General features: G+C 53.8%; 1 protein-coding gene across 1 annotated transcript; it reads right to left on the reverse strand.

The window, feature by feature from the left end:
* Nucleotides 1-207: 207 nt before the first annotated feature.
* On the reverse strand, nucleotides 208-19643 carry LOC138371344 (uncharacterized). The gene is made up of 3 exons (XM_069336133.1): nucleotides 19395-19643; nucleotides 7344-7523; nucleotides 208-7238 (listed from the first exon to the last, which is right to left on the reverse strand). The coding sequence occupies exons 1-3, from the start codon at nucleotides 19509-19511 to the stop codon at nucleotides 6717-6719; spliced, it is 819 nt and encodes a 272-aa protein (XP_069192234.1). The 5' UTR covers nucleotides 19512-19643; the 3' UTR covers nucleotides 208-6716.
* Nucleotides 19644-23610: the final 3967 nt, after the last annotated feature.

A 23610-nucleotide genomic window follows, 5' to 3' on the forward strand; every position in this document is an offset into this window, starting at 1 on the left:
GTGGTGGTACAGTGAACTAGAGTGGCAGCACAACACCACAATAGTGATGGTGATGGTACAGTGAACTAGAGTGGCAGCACAACACCACAGTAGTGGTGGTATAGTGAACTAGAGTGGTAGCACAACACCACAGTAGTGATAATGATGGTACAGTGAACTAGAGTGGCAGCACAACACCACAGTACTGACGGTGGGGGTACAGTGAACTAGAGTGGCAGCACAACACCACAGTAGTGATGGTGGTGGTACAGTGAACTAGAGTGGCAGCACAACACCACAGTACTGACGGTGGGGGTACAGTGAACTAGAGTGGCAGCACAACACCACAGTAGTGATGGTGATGGTACAGTAAACTAGAGTGGCAGCACAACACCACAGTAGTGATGGTGATGGTACAGTGAACATGAGTGGCAGCACAACACCACAGTAGTGATGGTGGTGGTACAGTGAACTAGAGTGGCAGCACAACACCACAGTAGTGATGGTGATGGTACAGTGAACTAGAGTGGCAGCACAACACCACAGTAGTGATGGTACTGTGAACTAGAGGGGCAGCACAACACCACAGTAGTGATAATGGTGGTACATTGAACTAGAGTGGCAGCACAACACCACAGTAGTGATGGTGGTGGTACAGTGAACTGGAGTGGCAGCACAACACCACAGTAGTGATGGTGGTGGTACAGTGAACTAGAGTGGCAACACAACACCACAGTAGTGATGGTGGTGGTACAGTGAACTAGAGTGGCAGCACAACACCACAGTAGTGATGGTGATGGTACAGTGAACTAGAGTGGCAGCACAACACCACAGTAGTGATGGTACAGCGAACTAGAGTGGCAGCACAACACCACAGTAGTGATGGTACAGCGAACTAGAGTGGCAGCACAACACCACAGTAGTGATGGTACAGTGAACTAGAGTAGCAGCACAACACCACAGTAGTGATAATGATGGTGCAGTGAACTAGAGTGGCAGCACAACACCACAGTAGTGATGGTGGTGGTACAGTGAACTAGAGTGGCAGCACAACACCACAGTAGTGATGGTACAGTGAACTAGAGTGGCAGCACAACACCACAGTAGTGATGGTACAGTGAACTAGAGTAGCAGCACAACACCACAGTAGTGATGGTGGTGGTACAGTGAACTAGAGTGGCAGCACAACACCACAGTAGTGATGGTGATGGTACAGTGAACTAGAGTGGCAGCACAACACCACAGTAGTGATGATGATGGTACAGTGAACTAGAGTGGCAGCACAACACCACAGTAGTGATGGTACAGTGAACTAGAGTGGCAGCAGAACACCACAGTAGTGATGGTGATGGTACAGTGAACTAGAGTGGCAGCACAACACCACAGTAGTGATATTGGTGGTACAGTGAACTAGAGTGGCAGCACAACACCACAGTAGTGATGGTGGTGGTACAGTGAACTAGAGTGGCAGCACAACACCACCGATGTGATGGTGGTGGTACAGTGAACTAGAGTGGCAGCACAACACCACAGTAGTGATGGTGGTGGTACAGTGAACAAGAGTGGCAGCACAACACCACAGTAGTGATGGTGATGGTACAGTGAACTAGAGTAGCAGCACAACACCACAGAAGTGATGGTGATGGTACAGTGAACTAGAGTGGCAGCACAACATGACAGTAGTGATGGTACAGTGAACTAGAGTGGCAGCACAACACCACAGTAGTGATGGTACAGTGAACTAAAGTGGCAGCACAACACCACAGTAGTGATGGTGGTGGTACAGTGAACTAGAGTGGCAGCACAACACCACAATAGTGATGGTGGTGGTACAGTGAACTAGAGTGGCAGCAGAACACTACAGTAGTGGTGATACAGTGAACTAGAGTAGCAGCACAACACCACAGTAGTGATGGTACAGTGAACGAGAGTGGCAGCACAACACCATAGTAGTGGTGGTACAGTGAACTAGAGAGGTAGCACAACACCACAGTAGTGATAATGATGGTACAGTGAACTAGAGTGGCAGCACAACACCACAGTAGTGATGGTGGTGGTACAGTGAACTAGAGTAGCAGCACAACACCACAGTAGTGATAATGATGGTACAGTGAACTAGAGTGGCAGCACAACACCACAGTACTGACGGTGGGGGTACAGTGAACTAGAGTGGCAGCACTACACCACAGTAGTGATGGTACAGTGAACTAGAGTGGCAGCACTACACCACAGTAGTGATAATACAGTGAACTAGAGTAGCAGCACAACACCACAGTAGTGATAATGATGGTACAGTGAACTAGAGTGGCAGCACAACACCACAGTAGTGATGGTGGTGGTACAGTGAACTAGAGTGGCAGCACAACACCACAGTAGTGATGGTGATGGTACAGTGAACTAGAGTGGCAGCACAACACCACAGTAGTGATGATGATGGTACAGTGAACTAGAGTGGCAGCACAACACCACAGTAGTGATGGTACAGTGAACTAGAGTGGCAGCAGAACACCACAGTAGTGATGGTGATGGTACAGTGAACTAGAGTGGCAGCACAACACCACAGTAGTGATATTGGTGGTACAGTGAACTAGAGTGGCAGCACAACACCACAGTAGTGATGGTGGTGGTACAGTGAACTAGAGTGGCAGCACAACACCACCGATGTGATGGTGGTGGTACAGTGAACTAGAGTGGCAGCACAACACCACAGTAGTGATGGTGGTGGTACAGTGAACAAGAGTGGCAGCACAACACCACAGTAGTGATGGTGATGGTACAGTGAACTAGAGTAGCAGCACAACACCACAGAAGTGATGGTGATGGTACAGTGAACTAGAGTGGCAGCACAACATGACAGTAGTGATGGTACAGTGAACTAGAGTGGCAGCACAACACCACAGTAGTGATGGTACAGTGAACTAAAGTGGCAGCACAACACCACAGTAGTGATGGTGGTGGTACAGTGAACTAGAGTGGCAGCACAACACCACAATAGTGATGGTGGTGGTACAGTGAACTAGAGTGGCAGCAGAACACTACAGTAGTGGTGATACAGTGAACTAGAGTAGCAGCACAACACCACAGTAGTGATGGTACAGTGAACGAGAGTGGCAGCACAACACCACAGTAGTGGTGGTACAGTGAACTAGAGAGGTAGCACAACACCACAGTAGTGATAATGATGGTACAGTGAACTAGAGTGGCAGCACAACACCACAGTAGTGATGGTGGTGGTACAGTGAACTAGAGTAGCAGCACAACACCACAGTAGTGATAATGATGGTACAGTGAACTAGAGTGGCAGCACAACACCACAGTACTGACGGTGGGGGTACAGTGAACTAGAGTGGCAGCACTACACCACAGTAGTGATGGTACAGTGAACTAGAGTGGCAGCACTACACCACAGTAGTGATAATACAGTGAACTAGAGTAGCAGCACAACACCACAGTAGTGATAATGATGGTACAGTGAACTAGAGTGGCAGCACAACACCACAGTAGTGATGGTGGTGGTACAGTGAACTAGAGTGGCAGCACAACACCACAGTACTGACGGTGGGGGTACAGTGAACTAGAGTGGCAGCACAACACCACAGTAGTGATGGTGATGGTACAGTAAACTAGAGTGGCAGCACAACACCACAGTAGTGATGGTGATGGTACAGTGAACATGAGTGGCAGCACAACACCACAGTAGTGATGGTGGTGGTACCGTGAACTAGAGTGTCAGCACAACACCACAGTAGTGATGGTGATGGTACAGTGAACTAGAGTGGCAGCACAACACCACAGTAGTGATGGTACTGTGAACTAGAGTGGCAGCACAACACCACAGTAGTGATAATGGTGGTACAGTGAACTAGAGTGGCTGCACAACACCACAGTAGTGATGGTGATGGTACAGTGAACTAGAGTGGCAGCACAACACCACAGTAGTGATGGTGGTGGTACAGTGAACTAGAGTGGCAACACAACACCACAGTTGTGATGGTGGTGGTACAGTGAACTAGAGTCGCAGCACAACACCACAGTAGTGATGGTGATGGTACAGTGAACTAGAGTGGCAGCACAACACCACAGTAGTGATGGCACAGCGAACTAGAGTGGCAGCACAACACCACAGTAGTGATGGTACAGTGAACTAGAGTTGCAGCACAACACCACAGTAGTGATAATGATGGTGCAGTGAACTAGAGTGGCAGCACAACACCACAATAGTGATGGTGGTGGTACAGTGAACTAGAGTGGCAGCAGAACACTACAGTAGTGGTGATACAGTGAACTAGAGTAGCAGCACAACACCACAGTAGTGATGGTACAGTGAACGAGAGTGGCAGCACAACACCACAGTAGTGGTGGTACAGTGAACTAGAGAGGTAGCACAACACCACAGTAGTGATAATGATGGTACAGTGAACTAGAGTGGCAGCACAACACCACAGTAGTGATGGTGGTGGTACAGTGAACTAGAGTGGCAGCATAACACCACAGTAGTGATGGTACAGTGAACTAGAGTAGCAGCACAACACCACAGTAGTGATAATGATGGTACAGTGAACTAGAGTGGCAGCACAACACCACAGTACTGACGGTGGGGGTACAGTGAACTAGAGTGGCAGCACTACACCACAGTAGTGATGGTACAGTGAACTAGAGTGGCAGCACTACACCACAGTAGTGATAATACAGTGAACTAGAGTAGCAGCACAACACCACAGTAGTGATAATGATGGTACAGTGAACTAGAGTGGCAGCACAACACCACAGTAGTGATGGTGGAGGTACAGTGAACTAGAGTGGCAGCACAACACCACAGTACTGACGGTGGGGGTACAGTGAACTAGAGTGGCAGCACAACACCACAGTAGTGATGGTGATGGTACAGTAAACTAGAGTGGCAGCACAACACCACAGTAGTGATGGTGATGGTACAGTGAACATGAGTGGCAGCACAACACCACAGTAGTGATGGTGGTGGTACAGTGAACTAGAGTGTCAGCACAACACCACAGTAGTGATGGTGATGGTACAGTGAACTAGAGTGGCAGCACAACACCACAGTAGTGATGGTACTGTGAACTAGAGTGGCAGCACAACACCACAGTAGTGATAATGGTGGTACAGTGAACTAGAGTGGCTGCACAACACCACAGTAGTGATGGTGATGGTACAGTGAACTAGAGTGGCAGCACAACACCACAGTAGTGATGGTGGTGGTACAGTGAACTAGAGTGGCAACACAACACCACAGTTGTGATGGTGGTGGTACAGTGAACTAGAGTCGCAGCACAACACCACAGTAGTGATGGTGATGGTACAGTGAACTAGAGTGGCAGCACAACACCACAGTAGTGATGGCACAGCGAACTAGAGTGGCAGCACAACACCACAGTAGTGATGGTACAGTGAACTAGAGTTGCAGCACAACACCACAGTAGTGATAATGATGGTGCAGTGAACTAGAGTGGCAGCACAACACCACAGTAGTGATGGTGGTGGTACAGTGAACTAGAGTGGCAGCACAACACCACAGTAGTGATGGTACAGTGAACTAGAGTGGCAGCACAACACCACAGTAGTGATGGTACAGTGAACTAGAGTAGCAGCACAACACCACAGTAGTGATGGTGGTGGTACAGTGAACTAGAGTGGCAGCACAACACCACAGTAGTGATGGTGATGGTACAGTGAACTAGAGTGGCAGCACAACACCACAGTAGTGATGGTGATGGTACAGTGAACTAGAGTGGCAGCACAACACCACAGTAGTGATGGTGATGGTACAGTGAACTAGAGTTGCAGCACAACACCACAGTAGTGATGGTACAGTGAACTAGAGTGGCAGCACAACACCACAGTAGTGATGGTGATGGTACAGTGAACTAGAGTGGCAGCACAACACCACAGTAGTGATATTGGTGGTACAGTGAACTAGAGTGGCAGCACAACACCATAGTAGTGATGGTGGTGGTACAGTGAACTAGTGTGGCAACACAACACCACAGTAGTGATGGTGGTGGTACAGTGAACTGGAGTGGCAGCACAACACCACAGTAGTGATGGTGATGGTACAGTGAACTAGAGTGGCAGCACAACACCACAGTAGTGATGGTACAGCGAACTAGAGTGGCAGCACAACACCACAGTAGTGATGGTACAGTGAACTAGAGCAGTAGCACAACACCACAGTAGTGATAATGATGGTACAGTGAACTTGAGTGGCAGCACAACACCACAGTAGTGATGGTGGTGGTACAGTGAACTAGAGTGGCAGCAGAACACCACAGTAGTGATGGTACAGTGAACTAGAGTAGCAGCACAACACCACAGTAGTGATGGTGGTGGTACAGTGAACTAGAGTGGCAGCACAACACCACAGTAGTGATGGTGATGGTACAGTGAACTTGAGTGGCAGCACAACACCACAGTAGTGATGGTGATGGTACAGTGAACTAGAGTGGCAGCACTACACCATAGTAGTGATAGTGATGGTACAGTGAACTAGAGTGGCAGCACAACACCACAGTAGTGATGGTGGTGGTACAGTGAACTAGAGTGGCAGCACAACACCACAGTAGTGATGGTACAGTGAACTAGAGTGGCAGCACAACACCACAGTAGTGATGGTGGTGGTACAGTGAACTAGAGTGGCAGCACAACACCACAGTAGTGATGGTACAGTGAACTAGAGTGGCAGCACAACACCACAGTAGTGATGGTGATGGTACAGTGAACTAGAGTGGCAGCACAACACCACAGTCCACCACAGTCACCTCTGTAATGTCACTGTGGTTGACTGCTGCCCTCACCACATCCAGTCCGCTCACCACATCACCGAAGACATATAACCACTGGCCACCACCCTGGAGGTCCCTGGTGCCGATGATGAACTGGGTACTCCTGGGATCCCCCAGCGGACACCTGGCCCGCACAGCTCCTGCCCGGCCTGACCTCCGGGCAGGAGCTGTGTGGGCCAGGACGTAATGCAGCAGTTGGGCTCCTCCCTCACCATCATTACTCTCGTAGTCTCCGCCCCCCACACACTCCCCCGGCTGACCTTTGTCATCCACCCACAACAGTTTAGTGTTGCGGTAGGTGTGGCCCCGCTGGCCCGTACACAACAACACAAACTGTCTGGCCAGCAGAGTGTCAGGGGTCAACCGGATGGTGACCCGCCCTCTTGTTGACCCCGCCCACCCGAGCTCAAGGAACGCCAAGGTGCAGGAGGGGTCTAGCATGCCCACAACCTCACTCTCCTGCAGAAAATGAAATAAATCATGCTGATAACTGTATAACAAAATGTTATCATATTAGTTATAACTCAGTAATGTCAGTAAGACAAGTGGGTGTAATAAAGTAACCTGGAGGGTGTGGGCGTAGGTGGGCGTGGGCTGACACAGGAGTGGGTGGAGGTACAGCTGTCCGTCTTGTAGAGTTATCATGGCGGAGCGGCGGCTATCTTGGTCTTCCTGGACGGCCAACACCCGGCCAGCCTCCACCAGCCTCTTGACGGGCTCCCTCATCCTGCGGAGGTCCTCAACCTGTTGACAGTGTCAGCCCCATTATCACCTGTGGTCAGTGTCAGACCCATTATCACCTGTGGACAGTGTCAGCCCCATTATCACCTGTGGTCAGTGTCAGCCCCATTATCACCTGTGGTCAGTGTCAGCCCCATTATCACCTGTGGTCAGTGTCAGCCCCATTATCAACCATGGGCAGTGCCAGCCCCATTATCACCTGTGGACAGTGTCACCCCCGTTATCACCTGTGGACAGTGTCACCCCCATTATCACCTGTGGTAAGTGTCAGCCCCATTATCACCTGTGATCAGTGTCAGCCCCATTATCACCTGTGGTCAGTGTCAGCCCCATTATCACCTGTGGACAGTGACAACTCCATTATCACATGTGGAGTGTCAGCCCCATTATCACCTGTGGTCAGTGTCAGCCCCATTATCACCTGTGGTCAGTGTCAGCCCCATTATCACCTGTGGTCAGTGTCAGCCCCATTATCACCTGTGGTCAGTGTCAGCCCATTATCACCAGTGGGCAGTGTCAGCCCCATTATCACCTGTGGACAGTGTCAGCCCCATTATCATCTGTGGAAAGTGTCAGCCCCATTATCACATGTGGAGTGTCAGCCCCGTTATCACCTGTGGGCAGTGCCAGCCCCATTATCACCTGTGGTAAGTGTCAGCCCCATTATCACCTGTGGACAGTGTCAGCCCCATTATCACCTGTGGTCAGTGTCAGCCCCATTATCACATATGGATTGTCAGCCCCATTATCACCTGTGGTCAGTGTCAGCCCCATTATCACCTGTGGTCAGTGTCAGCCCCATTATCACCTGTGGACAGTGTCAGCACCATTATCACCTGTGGTCAGTGTCAGCCCCATTATCACCTGTGGTCAGTGTCAGCCCCATTATCACCTGTGGTCAGTGCCAGCCCCATTATCACCTGTGGTCACTGTCAGCACCATTATCACCTGTGGTCAGTGTCAGCCCCATTATCACCTGTGGTCAGTGTCAGCCCCATTATCACCGGTGGGCAGTGTCAGCCCCATTATCACCAGTGGGCAGTGTCAGCCCCATTATAACTTGTGGACAGTGTCAGCCCCATTATCACCTGTGGACAGTGTCAGTCCCTTTATCACCTGTGGACAGTGTCAGCCCCGTTATCACCTGTGGACAGTGTCAGCCCCGTTATCACCTGTGGACAGTGTCAGCCCCATTATCACCTACGGTCAGTGTCAGCCCCATTATCACCTACGGTCAGTGTCAGCCCCATTATCACCTGTGGTCAGTGTCAGCCCCATTATCACCTGTGGTCAGTGTCAACCCCATTATCACCTGTGGGCAGTGTCAGCGCCATTATCCAGCCCCCCTTTACTGGCAGGGGGTTTATCCTGGACCTGTAGCTTCAGCCCCTCTCTACTGGCAGGGAGGTTGGTGCTGGACCTGTAGTTCCAGCCCCCCTCTAGTGGCAGGGGTTTGGTGCTAGACCTGTAGCTCCAGCCCCCCTCTACTGGCAGGGGGTTGGTGCTAGACCTGTAGCTCCAGCCCCCCTCTACTGGCAGGGGGTTGGTGCTGGACCTGTAGCTCCAGCCCCCCTCTACTGGCAGGGGGTTGGTGCTGGACCTGTAGCTCCAGCCCCCCTCTACTGGCAGGGGGTTGGTGCTGGACCTGTAGCTCCAGCCCCCCTCTACTGGCAGGAGGTTGGTGCTAGACCTGTAGCTCCAGCCCCCCTCTACTGGCAGGGGGTTGGTGCTGGACCTGTAGCTCCAGCCCCCCTCTACTGGCAGGGGGTTGGTGCTAGACCTGTAGCTCCAGCCCCCCTCTACTGGCAGGGGGTTGGTGCTAGACCTGTAGCTCCAGCCCCCCTCTACTGGCAGGTGGTTGGTGCTGGACCTGTAGCTCCAGCCCCCCTCTACTGGCAGGGGGTTGGTGCTGGACTTGTAGCTCTAGCCCCCCCTCTACTGGCAGGGGGTTGGTGCTAGACCTGTAGCTCCAGCCCCTCTCTACTGGCAGGGGGTTGGTGCTGGACCTGTAGCTCCAGCCCCCCCTCTACTGGCAGGGGGTTGGTGCTAGACCTGTAGCTCCAGCCCCCCCTCTACTGGCAGGGGGTTGGTGCTGGACCTGTAGCTCCAGCCCCCCTCTACTGGCAGGGGGTTGGTGCTAGACCTGTAGCTCCAGCCCCCCTCTACTGGCAGGTGGTTGGTGCTGGACCTGTAGCTCCAGCCCCCCTCTACTGGCAGGGGGTTGGTGCTGGACTTGTAGCTCTAGCCCCCCTATACTGGCAGGGGGTTGGTGCTAGACCTGTAGCTCCAGCCCCCCTCTACTGGCAGGGGGTTGGTGCTGGACCTGTAGCTCCAGCCCCCCTCTACTGGCAGGGGGTTGGTGCTAGACCTGAAGCTCCAGCCCCCCTCTACTGGCAGGTGGTTGGTGCTGGACCTGTAGCTCCAGCCCCCCTCTACTGGCAGGTGGTTGGTGCTGGACCTGTAGCTCCAGCCCCCCTCTACTGGCAGGGGGTTGGTGCTGGACTTGTAGCTCTAGCCCCCCTCTACTGCCAGGGGGTTGGTGCTGGACCTGTAGCTCCAGCCCCCCTCTACTGGCAGGGGGTTGGTGCTAGACCTGTAGCTCCAGCCCCCCTCTACTGGCAGGGGGTTGGTGCTGGACCTGTAGCTCCAGCCCCCCCTCTACTGACAGCGGGTTGGTGCTAGACCTGTAGCTCCAGCCCCCCTCTACTGGCAGGGGGTTGGTGCTGGACCTGTAGCTCCAGCCCCCCTCTACTGGCAGGGAGTTGGTGCTGGACCTGTAGCTCCAGCCCCCCTCTACTGGCAGGGGGTTGGTGCTGGACCTGTAGCTCCAGCCCCCCTCTACTGGCAGGGGGTTGGTGCTGGACCTGTAGCTCCAGCCATTCTTTACTGGCAGGGGGTTGGTGCTGAACCTGTAGCTCCAGCTTCCCTCTACTGGCTGAGGGTGGGTGCTGGATTTGTAGCTACAGCCCCTCTACTGGCAGGGGGTTGGTGCTGGACTTGTAGCTGCAGCCCCTCTACTGGCAGGGGGATGGTGCTGAACCTGTAGCTCCAGCTTCCCTCTACTGGCTGAGGGTGGGTGCTGGATTTGTAGCTACAGCCCCTCTACTGGCAGGGGGTTGGTGCTGGACTTGCAGCTGCAGCCCCTCTACTGACAGGGGGTTGGTGCTGGACTTGTAGCTCCAGCCCCCCCTACTGGCAGGGGGTTGGTGCTGGACTTGTAGCTCCAGCCCTCCTCTACTGGCAGGGGGTTGGTGCTGGACCTGAAGCTCCAGCTCCCCCCTCAACTGGCAGGGGGTTGGTGTTGGACTTGTAGCTCCAGCCCCACTCTACTGGTAGGGGGTTGGTGCTGGACTTGTAGCTCCAGCCCTTCTCTACTGGCAGGGGGTTGGTGCTGGACCAATAGATCCAGCTCACTCTACTGGCAGGGGGTTGGTGCTGGACCTGTAGCTACAGCCCCCCTATACTGGCAGGGGATAGGTGCTGGACTTGTAGCTCCAGCCCCCCTCTACTGGCAGGGGGTTGGTGCTGGACTTGTAGCTCTAGCCCCCCTCTACTGGCAGGGGGTTGGTGCTGGACCTGTAGCTCCAGCCCCCCTCTACTGGCAGGGGGTTGGTGCTAGACCTGTAGCTCCAGCTTCCCTCTACTGGCTGAGGGTGGGTGCTGGACCTGTAGCTCCAGCCCCCCTCTACTGGCAGGGGGTTGGTGCTAGACCTGTAGCTCCAGCCCCCCTCTACTGGCAGGTGGTTGGTGCTGGACCTGTAGCTCCAGCCCCCCTCTACTGGCAGGTGGTTGGTGCTGGACCTGTAGCTCCAGCCCCCCTCTACTGGCAGGGGGTTGGTGCTGGACTTGTAGCTCTAGCCCCCCTCTACTGGCAGGGGGTTGGTGCTGGACCTGTAGCTCCAGCCCCCCTCTACTGGCAGGGGGTTGGTGCTAGACCTGTAGCTCCAGCCCCCCCTCTACTGGCAGGGGGTTGGTGCTGGACCTGTAGCTCCAGCCCCCCCTCTACTGGCAGCGGGTTGGTGCTAGACCTGTAGCTCCAGCCCCCCTCTACTGGCAGGGGGTTGGTGCTGGACCTGTAGCTCCAGCCCCCCTCTACTGGCAGGGGGTTGGTGCTAGACCTGTAGCTCCAGCCCCCCTCTACTGGCAGGGAGTTGGTGCTGGACCTGTAGCTCCAGCCCCCCTCTACTGGCAGGGGGTTGGTGCTGGACCTGTAGCTCCAGCCCCCCTCTACTGGCAGGGGGTTGGTGCTGGACCTGTAGCTCCAGCCATTCTTTACTGGCAGGGGGTTGGTGCTGAACCTGTAGCTCCAGCTTCCCTCTACTGGCTGAGGGTGGGTGCTGGATTTGTAGCTACAGCCCCTCTACTGGCAGGGGGTTGGTGCTGGACTTGTAGCTGCAGCCCCTCTACTGGCAGGGGGATGGTGCTGAACCTGTAGCTCCAGCTTCCCTCTACTGGCTGAGGGTGGGTGCTGGATTTGTAGCTACAGCCCCTCTACTGGCAGGGGGTTGGTGCTGGACTTGTAGCTGCAGCCCCTCTACTGACAGGGGGTTGGTGCTGGACTTGTAGCTCCAGCCCCCCCTACTGGCAGGGGGTTGGTGCTGGCCTTGTAGCTCCAGCCCTCCTCTACTGGCAGGGGGTTGGTGCTGGACCTGAAGCTCCAGCTCCCCCCTCAACTGGCAGGGGGTTGGTGTTGGACTTGTAGCTCCAGCCCCACTCTACTGGTAGGGGGTTGGTGCTGGACTTGTAGCTCCAGCCCTCCTCTACTGGCAGGGGGTTGGTGCTGGACCAATAGATCCAGCTCACTCTACTGGCAGGGGGTTGGTGCTGGACCTGTAGCTACAGCCCCCTATACTGGCAGGGGATAGGTGCTGGATTTGTAGCTCAAGCCCCCCTCCACTGTCAGGGGAATGGTGCTGGACCTGTAGCTCCAGCCCCCCTCCACTGTCAAGGGGTTGGTGCTGGATCTGTAGCTCCAGCCTCCCTCTACTGGCAGGGGGTTGGTGCTGGACCTGATGCTCCAGCCCCCCTCTACTGGCAAGGGGTTGGTGCTTGACCTGTAGTACCATCCTCCCTCTACTGGCAAGGGTTTGGTGCTGGATCTGTAGCTTCAGCCTCCTTCCACTGGCAGGGGTTGGTGCTGGACCTGTTGCTCCAGCCCCCTTCTACTGGCAGGGGGTTGGTTCTGGTCCTGTAGCTCCAGCCCACCTCTACTGGCAGGGGTTTGGTGCTGGAATAATAGCTCCAGCCCCTCTACTGGCAGAGGGTTGGTGCTGGACCAGTAGCCCCAGCCCCAATACTGGCAGGGGGTTGGTGCTAGACCTGTAGCTTCAGTCCCCCTCTACTGGCAGGGGGTTGGTACTGGATTTGTAGCTTTAATCCCCCTCTACGGGCAGGGGGTTGGTGCTGGACCTGAATCTCCAGCCCCCCTCTACAGGCAAGGGGTTGGTGCTGGACCTGTAGCCCCAACCCCCCCTCTACTGGCAGGGGGTTGGTGCTGGACCTGTAGCTCCAGGCAACCTCTACTGGCAGGGGGTTGGTGCTGGACCAGAATCTCCAGCCCCCCTCTACTGGCAGGGGGTTGATGCTGGACCTGTAGCTCCAGCCCCCCTCTACTGGCAAGGGGTTGGTGCTGGACCTGTAGCTCCAGCCTCCCTCTACTGGCAAGGGGTTGGTGCTGGACCTGTAGCTCCTGCCCCCCTCTACTGGCAGAGGGTTGGTGCTGGACCTGTAGCTCCAGCTTCCCTCTACTGGCAGGGGGTTGGTGCTGGACTTGTAGCTCCAGCCCCCCCCCCTCTACTGACAGGGGGTTGGTGCTGGACCTATAGCTACAGCCCCCCTCTACTGGCAGGGGGTAGGTGATGGATTTGTAGCTCCAGCCCCCCTCCACTGTCAGGGGGTTGGTGCTGGACCTGAACGCAGGCGATGAGTCACAATAACGCAGCTGAAGTATGTTGACCAGACCACACACTAGAAGTTGAAGGGATGACGACGTTTCGGTCCGTCCTGGACCATTCTCTAGTCGATTGTGATGAGGAGGTAGGGACAGGAAATAAATAGGCAAAAGAGAGCTGAGGAGGAAAGTCAGGTGTAGGGGATAGTAGTAATAATGAGAACTGCAGAAGGCCTATTGACCCATACGAGGCAGCTCCTATTATGACCACCGAAGGAGAAAGTAATAGGAATAAGAAGAGGATAGCAAGGGAGCGTAGGAGAAGACAATGAACAGAAAAAGGGAGAAGAGAGAAAGAAAAGGAAAGAGAAAGAAAGATAAATGGAAGGGGTAAGCTTATGTTAAGTCACGTTTGTTAGAAAGATTAGAGCATTTGAGTATATACTGTGAAAGGGAAGAGTCCACAGCAACAAAGCCAGGACCCAAGTTCATGTTGGGTACATTGTGTATAAGAGCCGATTCTACAAGACAGCGTCTGTGTAGAGTAGAGGCAGGAAAGATTATTTTGGAGGAAGACCAATCAATGGGATGATTAGAATCCCTCACATGGCAGAAGAGAGCATTGTTAGTGTCTGCAGACTTAACACTTCTCTTGTGTTCCTGAATCTCCAGCCCCCTCTACTGGCAGGGGGTTGGTGTTGGATCTGTAGCCCCAGCTCCCCTCTACTGGCAGGGGGTTGGTGCTGGACCTGTAGCTCCAGCGCCCCTCTACCGGCAGGGGTTGCTGCTGGACCTGTAGCTCCAGCCTCCCTCCTACTGGAATGAGGTTGGTGCTGAACCTGTAGCTCCAGCCTCCTTCTACTGGAAGGGGGTTGGTACTGGACCTGTTGTTCTAGCCCCCCTCTAGTGGCAGGGGTTGCTGCTGGACCTGAAGCTCCAGATCCCCTCTACTGGCTAGGGGTTGGTGCTTGACCTGTAGCTCCAGCCCCCCTCTACTGGCAGGGGGTTGGTGCTAGACCTGTTTCTCCAGCCTCCCTCTATTGGCAGGGGGTTTGGTGCTGGACCTGTAGCTCCAGCCCACCTCTACTGGCAGGGGTTTGGTGCTGGAATAATAGCTCCAGCCCCAATACTGGCAGGGGGTTGGTGCTAGACCTGTAGCTTCAGTCCCCCTCTACTGGCAAGGGGTTGGTACTGGATTTGTAGCTTCAATCCCCCTCTACGGGCAGGGGGTTGGTGCTGGTCCTGTAGCTCTAGCCCCCCCCCCCCTCTACTGGCAAGGGGGTTGGTGTTCGACCTGTAGTTCCAGCCCCCCTCTACTGGCAGGGAGGTTGGTGCTGGACGTGTAGCTCCAGCCTCCCTCTACTGGCACTGGGTAGGTGCTGGACTTGTAGCCCCAGCCCCCCTCTACTGGCATTGGGTAGGTGCTGGACTTGTAGCTCCAATCCCCCTCTTTTGGCAAACCAGTGAAGAGCAGGGGTGCCATAGGCACAATCAGAGAACACTGCATAAACATCAGAGGTCCACGGTTATTCAACGTCCTCCCAGCAAGCATAAGAAATATTGCTGGAACAACCGTGGACATCTTCAAGAGGAAACTAGATTTGTTCCTCCAAGGAGTGCCTGACCAGCCGGGCTGTGGTGGGTATGTGGGCCTGCGGGCCGTTTCAAGCAACAGCCTGGTGGACCAAACTCTCACAAGTCAAGCCTGGCCTCGGGCTGGGCTTGGGGAGTGGAAGAACTCCAAAAACCCAGAACCCCACCAACCAGGTATCAACCAGTGGGTTGGTCCTGAATCTGTTGCTCCACCCCCCCCCCCCCTCTACTGGCAGGGGTTTGGTGCTGGACCTGTAGCTCCAGCTCCCCCCATTTACTGGCATGGGGGTTGATGTTGGACTTGTAGCTCCAGCCCCCCTCTAATGGCAGGGGGTTGGTGTTGGACTTGTAGCTCCAGCCCCCCTCTACTGGCAGGGGGTTGGTGTTGGACTTGTAGCTCCAGCCCCCCTCCACTGGCAGGGGGTAGGTGTTGGACTAGTAGCTCCAGCCCCCCCCCTCTACTGGCAGGGGGGTTGGTGCTAGACCTGTAGCTCCAGCCCCCCTCTACTGGCAGGGGGTTGGTACTGGACTTGTAGCTCCAACCCCTCTACTGGTAGGGGGTTGGTGCTGGACCTGTAGCTCCAGCTCCCCTCTACTGGCTCGGGGTGGGTAATGGATTTGTAGCTCCAGCCTCCTCTACTCGCAGGGGGTTGGTGCTGGACCTGAAGCTCCAGCCCCTCTACTGGCTGGGGGTGGGTGCTGGATTTGTAGCTCCAGCCCCCCTCAACTGGCAGGGGGTTGGTGCTGGACTTGTAGCTCCAGCTCCCCCTCTACTGGCAGGGGGTTGGTGCTGGACCTTTAGCTCCAGCCCCCCTGTATTGGCAGGGGGTTGGTGCTGGACCTGTAGCTCCAGCCCCCCCCCCCCCTCTACTGGCAGGGGGTTGGTGCTGGACCTGTAGCTCCAGCCCCCCCCCTCTACTGGCAGGGGGTTGGTGCTGAACTTGTAGCTACAGCCCCCCCCCCTCTACTGGCAGGGGGTTGGTGCTGGACCTGTAGCTCCAGTCCCCTCTACTGGCAGGGGGGGGGGGTGGTGCTGAACCAGTAGCTCCAGCCCCCCCCTCTACTGGCATAGGGGGTTGGTGCTGGACCAGTAGCTCCAGCCCCTCTACTGGCTGGGGGTGGGTGCTGAACTTGTAGCTACAGCCCCCCCCCCCTCTACTGGCAGGGGGATTGCTGCTGGACTTGTAGCTACAGCCCCTTTACTGGTAGGGCGTGGGTGCTAGACCTGTAGCTCCAGCCCCCCTCTACTGGTAGGGGGTTGGTGCTGGACTTGTAACTCCAGCCCTTCTCTACTGGCAAGGGGTTGGTGCTGGACCAATAGTTCCAGCCCCCTCTACTGGCAGGGAGTAGGGGCTGGATTTGAAGCTCCAGCCCCCCTCCACTGGCAGGGGGTTGGTGTTGGACCTGTAGCTCCAGCCCCCCTCTACTGGCAGGGGGTTGGTGCTTGACCTGTAGCTCCAGCCACCCCTCTACTGGCAGGGGGTTGGTGCTGGATCTGTAGCTCCATCCCCTCTACTGGCAGGGGGCTGGTGCTGGATCTGTAGCTGCAGCCACCCCTCTACTGGCAGGGGGTTGGTGCTGGACCTGTAGCTCCAGCCCCTCTACTGGCAGGGGGGTTGGTGCTGGACCTGTAGCTCCAGCCCCCTCTACTGGTAGGGGGGGCTGGTGCTGGAACTGTAGCTGCAGCCACCCCTCTACTGGCAGGGGGTTGGTGCTGGACCTGTAGCTCCAGCCCCTCTACTAGCAGGGGGGTTGGTGCTGGACCTGTAGCTCCATGGTAAAGGACCTGGGTGTACTCATGTTGGAAGACCTTACCTTTAAAGAACACAATAAAGTAGCCGTCGCAACTGCAAGAAAAATGACAGGTTGGATAACAAGAACTTTTCACACTAGAGATGCTATACCGATGATGATACTTTTCAAAACGCTTGTGCTATCTAGAGTGGAGTACTGCTGCACAATGACAGCCCCTTTCAAAGCTGGAGAAATTGCTGACCTAGAGAGCGTGCAGAGATCCTTTACTGCTAGAATCCACTCAGTAAAACATCTAAATTACTGGGACCGACTAAAGAGCCTAAATCTGTACTCCCTTGAGCGCAGGCGGGAGAGATACATAATAATTTACACGTGGAAAATAATTGAGGGGCTGGTCCCAAACCTGCACACAGAAATAACACCACATGAGACCAGAAGACATGGCAGGATGTGCAGAATACCCCCGTTGAAAAGCAGAGGTGCAACAGGTACTCTGAGAGAGAACTCTATCAACATCAGAGGCCCGAGACTGTTCAACACGCTTCCACTACACATAAGGGGCATAACTGGCAAACCCCTCACAGTGTTCAAGAGAGAACTGGATAAGCACCTCCAAAGGATACCTGATCAACCAGGCTGTGACTCATACGTCAGGCTGCGAGCAGCCGCGTCTAACAGCCTGGTTGATCAGTCTAGCAACCAGGAGGCCTGGTCGACGACCGGGCCGCGGGGACACTAAGCCCCGGAAGCACCTCAAGGTAGCCAAGGTAGGTAGCCCCCTCTACTGGCAGGGGGTTGGTGCTGGACCTGTAGCTCCAGCCACCCCTCTACTGGCAGGGGGTTGGTGGTGGACCTGTAGCTCCAGCCACCCCTCTACTGGCAGGGGGGTTGGTACTGGACCTGTAGCTCCAGCCCCCCTCTACTGGCAGGGGGTTGGTGCTGGACCTGTAGCTCCAGCCCCCCTCTACTGGCAGGGGGTTGGTGCTGGACCTGTAGCTCCAGTCCCCCTCTAGTGGCAGAGGGTTGGTGCTGGACCTGTAGCTCCAGCCCCCCTCTACTGGCAGGGGGTTGGTGCTGGACCTGTAGCTCCAGCCCCCCTCTACTGGCAGGGGGTTGGTACTGGACCTGTAGCTCTAGCCCCCCTCTACTGGCAGGGAGGTTGGTGGTGGACCTGTAGCTCCAGCCCCCCTCTACTGGCAGGGGGTTGGTACTGGACCTGTAGCTCTAGCCCCCCTCTACTGGCAGGGAGGTTGGTGGTGGACCTGTAGCTCCAGCCCCCCCTCGACTGGCAGGGGGGTTGGTGGTGGACCTGTAGCTCCAGCCCCTCTCTACTGGCAGGGGGTTGGTACTGGACCTGTAGCTCTAGCCCCCCTCTACTGGCAGGGAGGTTGGTGGTGGACCTGTAGCTCCAGCCCCCCCTCTACTGGCAGGGGGTTGGTACTGGACCTGTAGCTCCAGCCCTCCTCTACTGGCAGGGGGTTGGTGCTGGACCTGTAGCTCCAGCCCCTCGCTACTGGCAGGGGGGTTGGTGCTGGACCTGTAGCTCCAGCCCCCCTCTACTGGCAGGGGGTTGGTGCTGGACCTGTAGCTCTAGCCCCCCTCTACTGGCAGGGGGTTGGTGCTGGACCTGTAGCTCCAGCCCCCCTCTTCTGGCAGGGGGTTGGTGCTGGACCTGTAGCTCCAGCCACCCCTCTACTGGCAGGGGGTTGGTGCTGGACCTGTAGCTCCAGCCCTTCGCTACTGGCAGGGGGTTGGTGGTGGACCTGTAGCTCCAGCCCCCCTCTTCTGGCAGGGGGTTGGTGCTGGACCTGTAGCTCCAGCCCTTCGCTACTGGCAGGGGGTTGGTGCTGGACCTGTAGCTCCAGCCCCCCTCTTCTGGCAGGGGGTTGGTGCTGGACCTGTAGCTCTAGCCCCCCTCTACTGGCAGGGGGTTGGTGCTGGACCTGTAGCTCCAGCCCTTCGCTACTGGCAGGGGGTTGGTGCTGGACCTGTAGCTCCAGCCACCCCTCTACTGGCAGGGGGTTGGTGGTGGACCTGTAGCTCCAGCCCCTCTCTTCTGGCAGGGGGTTGGTGCTGGACCTGTAGCTCCAGCCACCCCTCTACTGGCAGGGGGTTGGTGCTGGACCTGTAGCTCTAGCCCCCCTCTACTGGCAGGGGGTTGGTGCTGGACCTGTAGCTCCAGCCACCCCTCTACTGGCAGGGGGTTGGTGCTAGACCTGTAGCTCCAGCCACCCCTCTTCTGGCAGGGGGTTGGTGCTGGCATTGTTTGAGAGTTTGTTGGCAGTTTCAAGGCTTCAGTCTCTCTGTACCCAGCAGTGATCTCTTTTGGTTCGCTGTTTTCTTGGATGCTTTCCCGGTAGGTTGTTGGAGTGTCTGCGCCTCTCTGAGGGGGCCAGGATCCAGGGTTCAATAGAGGATCACAGGTTGAACCATTGCTCAGGACAGAAATGGTTCCCATTTTTCCTTTCACCAGATTTCTCTGTTCACCTACCAGTAATGTTTATCCAGGAGTAAGGCAACTATTGTGTATTGTATATTAAGTCAGTAGTTGACCTTGGGGAACCTCGATAAACCTAAGAACAGCTTCCTCTCCTCAAAATGCAACTCAATATCTTGTGATATGAGAAAAAACTTACTGTTAATTGCTTCTGGTGGATCTCTCCAGTGATTTCCTGAACTTTATTCATGATGATGGAGGCTGAGTCTCCCAGGTGTACGGGGTCAGCTGTGGCACCTGTCTCCGTGGTCGTCATCTCCAGGGCCTCCCTGATGGTCTCCTGCACCGGTCATTACCAACACAAACATTAATGGTGGAGGCTGAGTCTCCCAGGTGTACGGGGTCAGCTGTGGCACCTGTCTCTGTGGTCATCATCTCCAGGGCCTCCCTGATGGTCTCCTGCACCTGTCATTACCAACACAAACATTAATGGTGGAGGCTGAGTCTCCCAGGTGTATGGGGTCAGCTGTGGCACCTGTCTCTGTGGTCATCATCTCCAGGGCCTTCCTGATGGTCTTCTGCACCTGTCATTACCAACACAAACATTAATGGCAGAACCTGGACTATAAAGGCTATCAGGCTCTGAGTAAAGTAACCGGAATACAATGAAGCATCAGGCTCTGAGTAAAGAAACTGGACTACAATGAAGTATCAGGCTCTGAGTAAAGTAATTGACTATAATGAAGCATCAGACTGAGTAAAGTAATTTGACAATATAAGCAGGTGATGAGTCACAATAACGTGGCTAAAGTATGTTGACCAGACCACACACTAGAAGGTGAAGGGACGACGACGTTTCGGTCCGTCCTGGACCATTCTCAAGTCGATTGTGATGAGGAAGTAGAGACAGGCAATAAAATATATTACAATATAAAATATATTGACAATATAAGTAATGTTGTTTCTCTACACTGATTATAGTGTAGAGAAACACCAAGATGACAGTTGACATGGGTGTAGTGAACACTGAGTGCTGACCACGGTGTAGAGAAACACCAAGATGACAGTTGACATGGGTGTAGTGAACACTGAGTGCTGACCACAGTGTAGAGAAACACCAAGATGACAGTTGACATGGGTGTAGTGAACACTGAGTGCTGACCACAGTGTAGAGAAACACCAAGATGACAGTTGACATGGGTGTAGTGAACACTGAGTGCTGACCACAGTGTAGAGAAACACCAAGATGACAGTTGACATGGGTGTGGTGAACACTGAGTGCTGACCACAGTGTAGAGAAACACCAAGATGACAGTTGACATGGGTGTGGTGAACACTGAGTGCTGACCACAGTGTAGAGAAACACCAAGATGACAGTTGACATGGGTGTGGTGAACACTGAGTGCTGACCACAGTGTAGAGAAGCACCAAGATGACAGTTGACATGGGTGTGGTGAACACTGAGTGCTGACCACAGTGTAGAGAAACACCAAGATGACAGTTGACATGGGTGTGGTGAACACTGAGTGCTGACCACAGTGTAGAGAAGCACCAAGATGACAGTTGACATGGGTGTGGTGAACACTGAGTGCTGACCACAGTGTAGAGAAACACCAAGATGACAGTTGACATAGGTGTGGTGAACACTGAGTACTGTATTGACCACAGTGTAGAGAAATGCCAAGATGACAGTTGACTTTATTATTAACACTGTTTCAGGTGTTAGAGCAAAAAATACAGCATTGAATGTAATGAAACGCCATTTTCTGGGGGAGACCCGGAGGCTCCCCGGACCTATTCAGGCTGATATGAATATATTAGACTTTGGCATCAGTCATGTGAATGGAGTTCTTATCCCTACCAGGGACCACAAGCCAGAACCTGGCCCACTCACATAGGCACAAGGAGCAATGACCTATAGAATCCCCCATATTATTGGACGCCTTCTGTCTGCCATCGACAGGGGTCAGGCACCCAGAAAGGTAAATGCCCAAAAACAAACCCCCTATTCTGGTTAAAAGATTGCTACTAAAAGCCAGGCTATTGGACAGAACTCCCCAACTGAAAATCGAGCATGACGTCACAACAGTCACCCTTTTATTTTCTGCGCAGCTCTCCCCTCCCTGGGAGGGGGAAGAGGGAGCCCCAGACCCCCGCGCTGACTATTCATGCCCCAGTTCTGAGACTGGATGTCAAAACACGCATAAAACTGTCAACCAGATGGAGGGAGGGAGGTTGCCGAGGGAACCTCTGGCATTTAATTACATTAAATGCTGGTTTTCTGGGGGAGCCCCTTTGGCTCCCCGGAGCTACTTACCCAAAGACAACAAAAGGAGGGACTTACCCGGGAGACGGTCGCCACTCGCTCCTCAACTTGAAGTCGAGACAACTGGCTGCAACTGCCGACCCAATGCGACACATACCAGACTAAGGAATGACCGAATGTCAGGCCAAGACATGTTACCGAAGACGGCAGCCTACACAGCAAACTTACAAACGTCGTGGGCACAAGAATAGACCGCAGGCTGGCTTGACCAAATAACCCTGTGGATGACCTGGGAGACCCGAACCCTGGAAAAGGGAAGTTGGGAAACCAGGTCAACCCAAAGCATGTCCCCGGCCACCGAGGCCGTGGCACGCATGTAACAGCGGAAAGCCGCAACCGGACACAACACATGACGCACCCCCTGGCCGAACCAACAAAGCATCAACAACCTAAGGACCACTATAGAAAGTAGCAGTCTCATTCTTTGCCAGAAAAGAAGGAGACGGCTGCAACCGAAAAAACCTACCACCGGGACCAAGAGAGCAGAAAACCCCTGTGCAGGAGGAGAGTATGAAGCTCCCCAACCCAAACCCCCCAGAGGCCAATGCCAACAAGAAAAGAGCCTTGGAGAAACAGTCCTGAACCAAAGGGGCCACCACAAACCGAGAAGACAGAAAAGAGAGCATCCGGTCCAACGACCAGGACGGTTCAGGAGGCACATAAGCAGGCTGGAGGTAAAACAACACGAGACAGCTTGGGGAACAGTGCAGAAGAAACATCAATGCCGAACGCAAGCTGCAGTGGCTCTGCCAGCGCAGCACGATATGAGGTGACAGTATTGTAGAAACCCACTAATCCGAAATCCGCCAATCCGGAAAATGCCCTAATCTGGCAAAAATCATGGCCGGATAAAGTTATCTCTCTATCTGGCGAAAATTTCCATGGAAGCCGGACTAGCAGATATTTGGCCAAATCAACAGCCTAACACTCATTGTACACCACCACCGAGAAGTGAGGGAGTCATGAAGGGAGGGAGTCACCCTCACTGCTGCTCACTTCCTCTGTCCCACTCACATTCACTGCCTCCCTCCCCAAGAGATCCTTCTGTAGGTGGCAGTAGATTGCCAGCCAGAAATAGCCTGGAGAATTTCCATTAAATATAATAAACCATTCATAAAACAAGTAATTTTATAACTTTTTATTATCCTAATAATATTATTAAACAAAATCTGTACCCAAAAATATATATGAGCATGTACATCCAGAATTTAAGAAACAAATCTGGCTAACGGGGTCGAGTGTGTTAGGGTTATTGGAGTGAGCCAGCCCTCCCCCACCACCGACACACCTCCCCCACCCCCACCCCCCCACATGCCGTATACACACACTGCTATACTGGTCACATAGTTCAACTGTCCATAATTCATAAGTAAAAATGTATTTGTTTAATTAATAAACAGGAAGCAATAAAACATGTTAATGATTATTAATTTATCATAAGACTGTACACTTAACACAAAAATCAACATTTAATAGCATAAAGCTAAGATATAAATTTTAATATGGGTGGGAGACTTTGTTCGGTGCTTTGTCAGTGAATTAACACGCTGACTTCATAACACACCTTTTCAAAAAGGTGACACCCCCAGGGTCAACACTTGCATCGAAGGAGCTTCAGCATATTTCAACAATCCTAAGTATTGTAGTACAGGATGATGATAGTGAGTGTCCCAGAGAACATAAAGGTATAGTGCTTTTGAAAAATAGGTGAGATAACAGGAATGTGCCAAGGGAAGCGAAAAATTGGATGAGAAAAAGTTGCCCTAGTGTTTCCAGTGCAGAGAAGAACATTCAAGATGGTCGCCTGCAAGAGGAAATACAAAACAGAGCTTGATTTTGCTGGATTCAATGAAGAAAGCATTGATATACCCAGTCTATACAACAAGTTGGTAAAATTAGATACAATAGTGAACTCTCATGTAGAAATAATTAGTAAATTGAAAGAAAGTAATGACCATTTAACCCTCAAACCGCGCATATCATATATATATGATATCAGTGACAAAACCGAAACTGCGCACATCATTTATACGATTTCGTGTCTAGCGCTATAATTTAAACGCCCCGCCTGGGATAGGGGCAGCTATAG

Source organism: Procambarus clarkii, chromosome 35, assembly GCF_040958095.1.
Source record: "Procambarus clarkii isolate CNS0578487 chromosome 35, FALCON_Pclarkii_2.0, whole genome shotgun sequence".
Classification (NCBI taxonomy): Eukaryota; Metazoa; Arthropoda; class Malacostraca; order Decapoda; family Cambaridae; genus Procambarus; species Procambarus clarkii.

Coding starts and splice junctions, on each gene's coding strand:
- LOC138371344 (XM_069336133.1), bottom strand. CDS start 19,511: ATGACGACCACGGAGACAGGTGCCACAGCTGACCCCGTACACCTGGGA. Junction 7,524..19,394: donor TCCACCAGAAGCAATTAACA/GTAAGTTTTTTC, acceptor CACTGTCAACAG/GTTGAGGACCTCCGCAGGAT. Junction 7,239..7,343: donor CCTACGCCCACACCCTCCAG/GTTACTTTATTA, acceptor CATTTTCTGCAG/GAGAGTGAGGTTGTGGGCAT.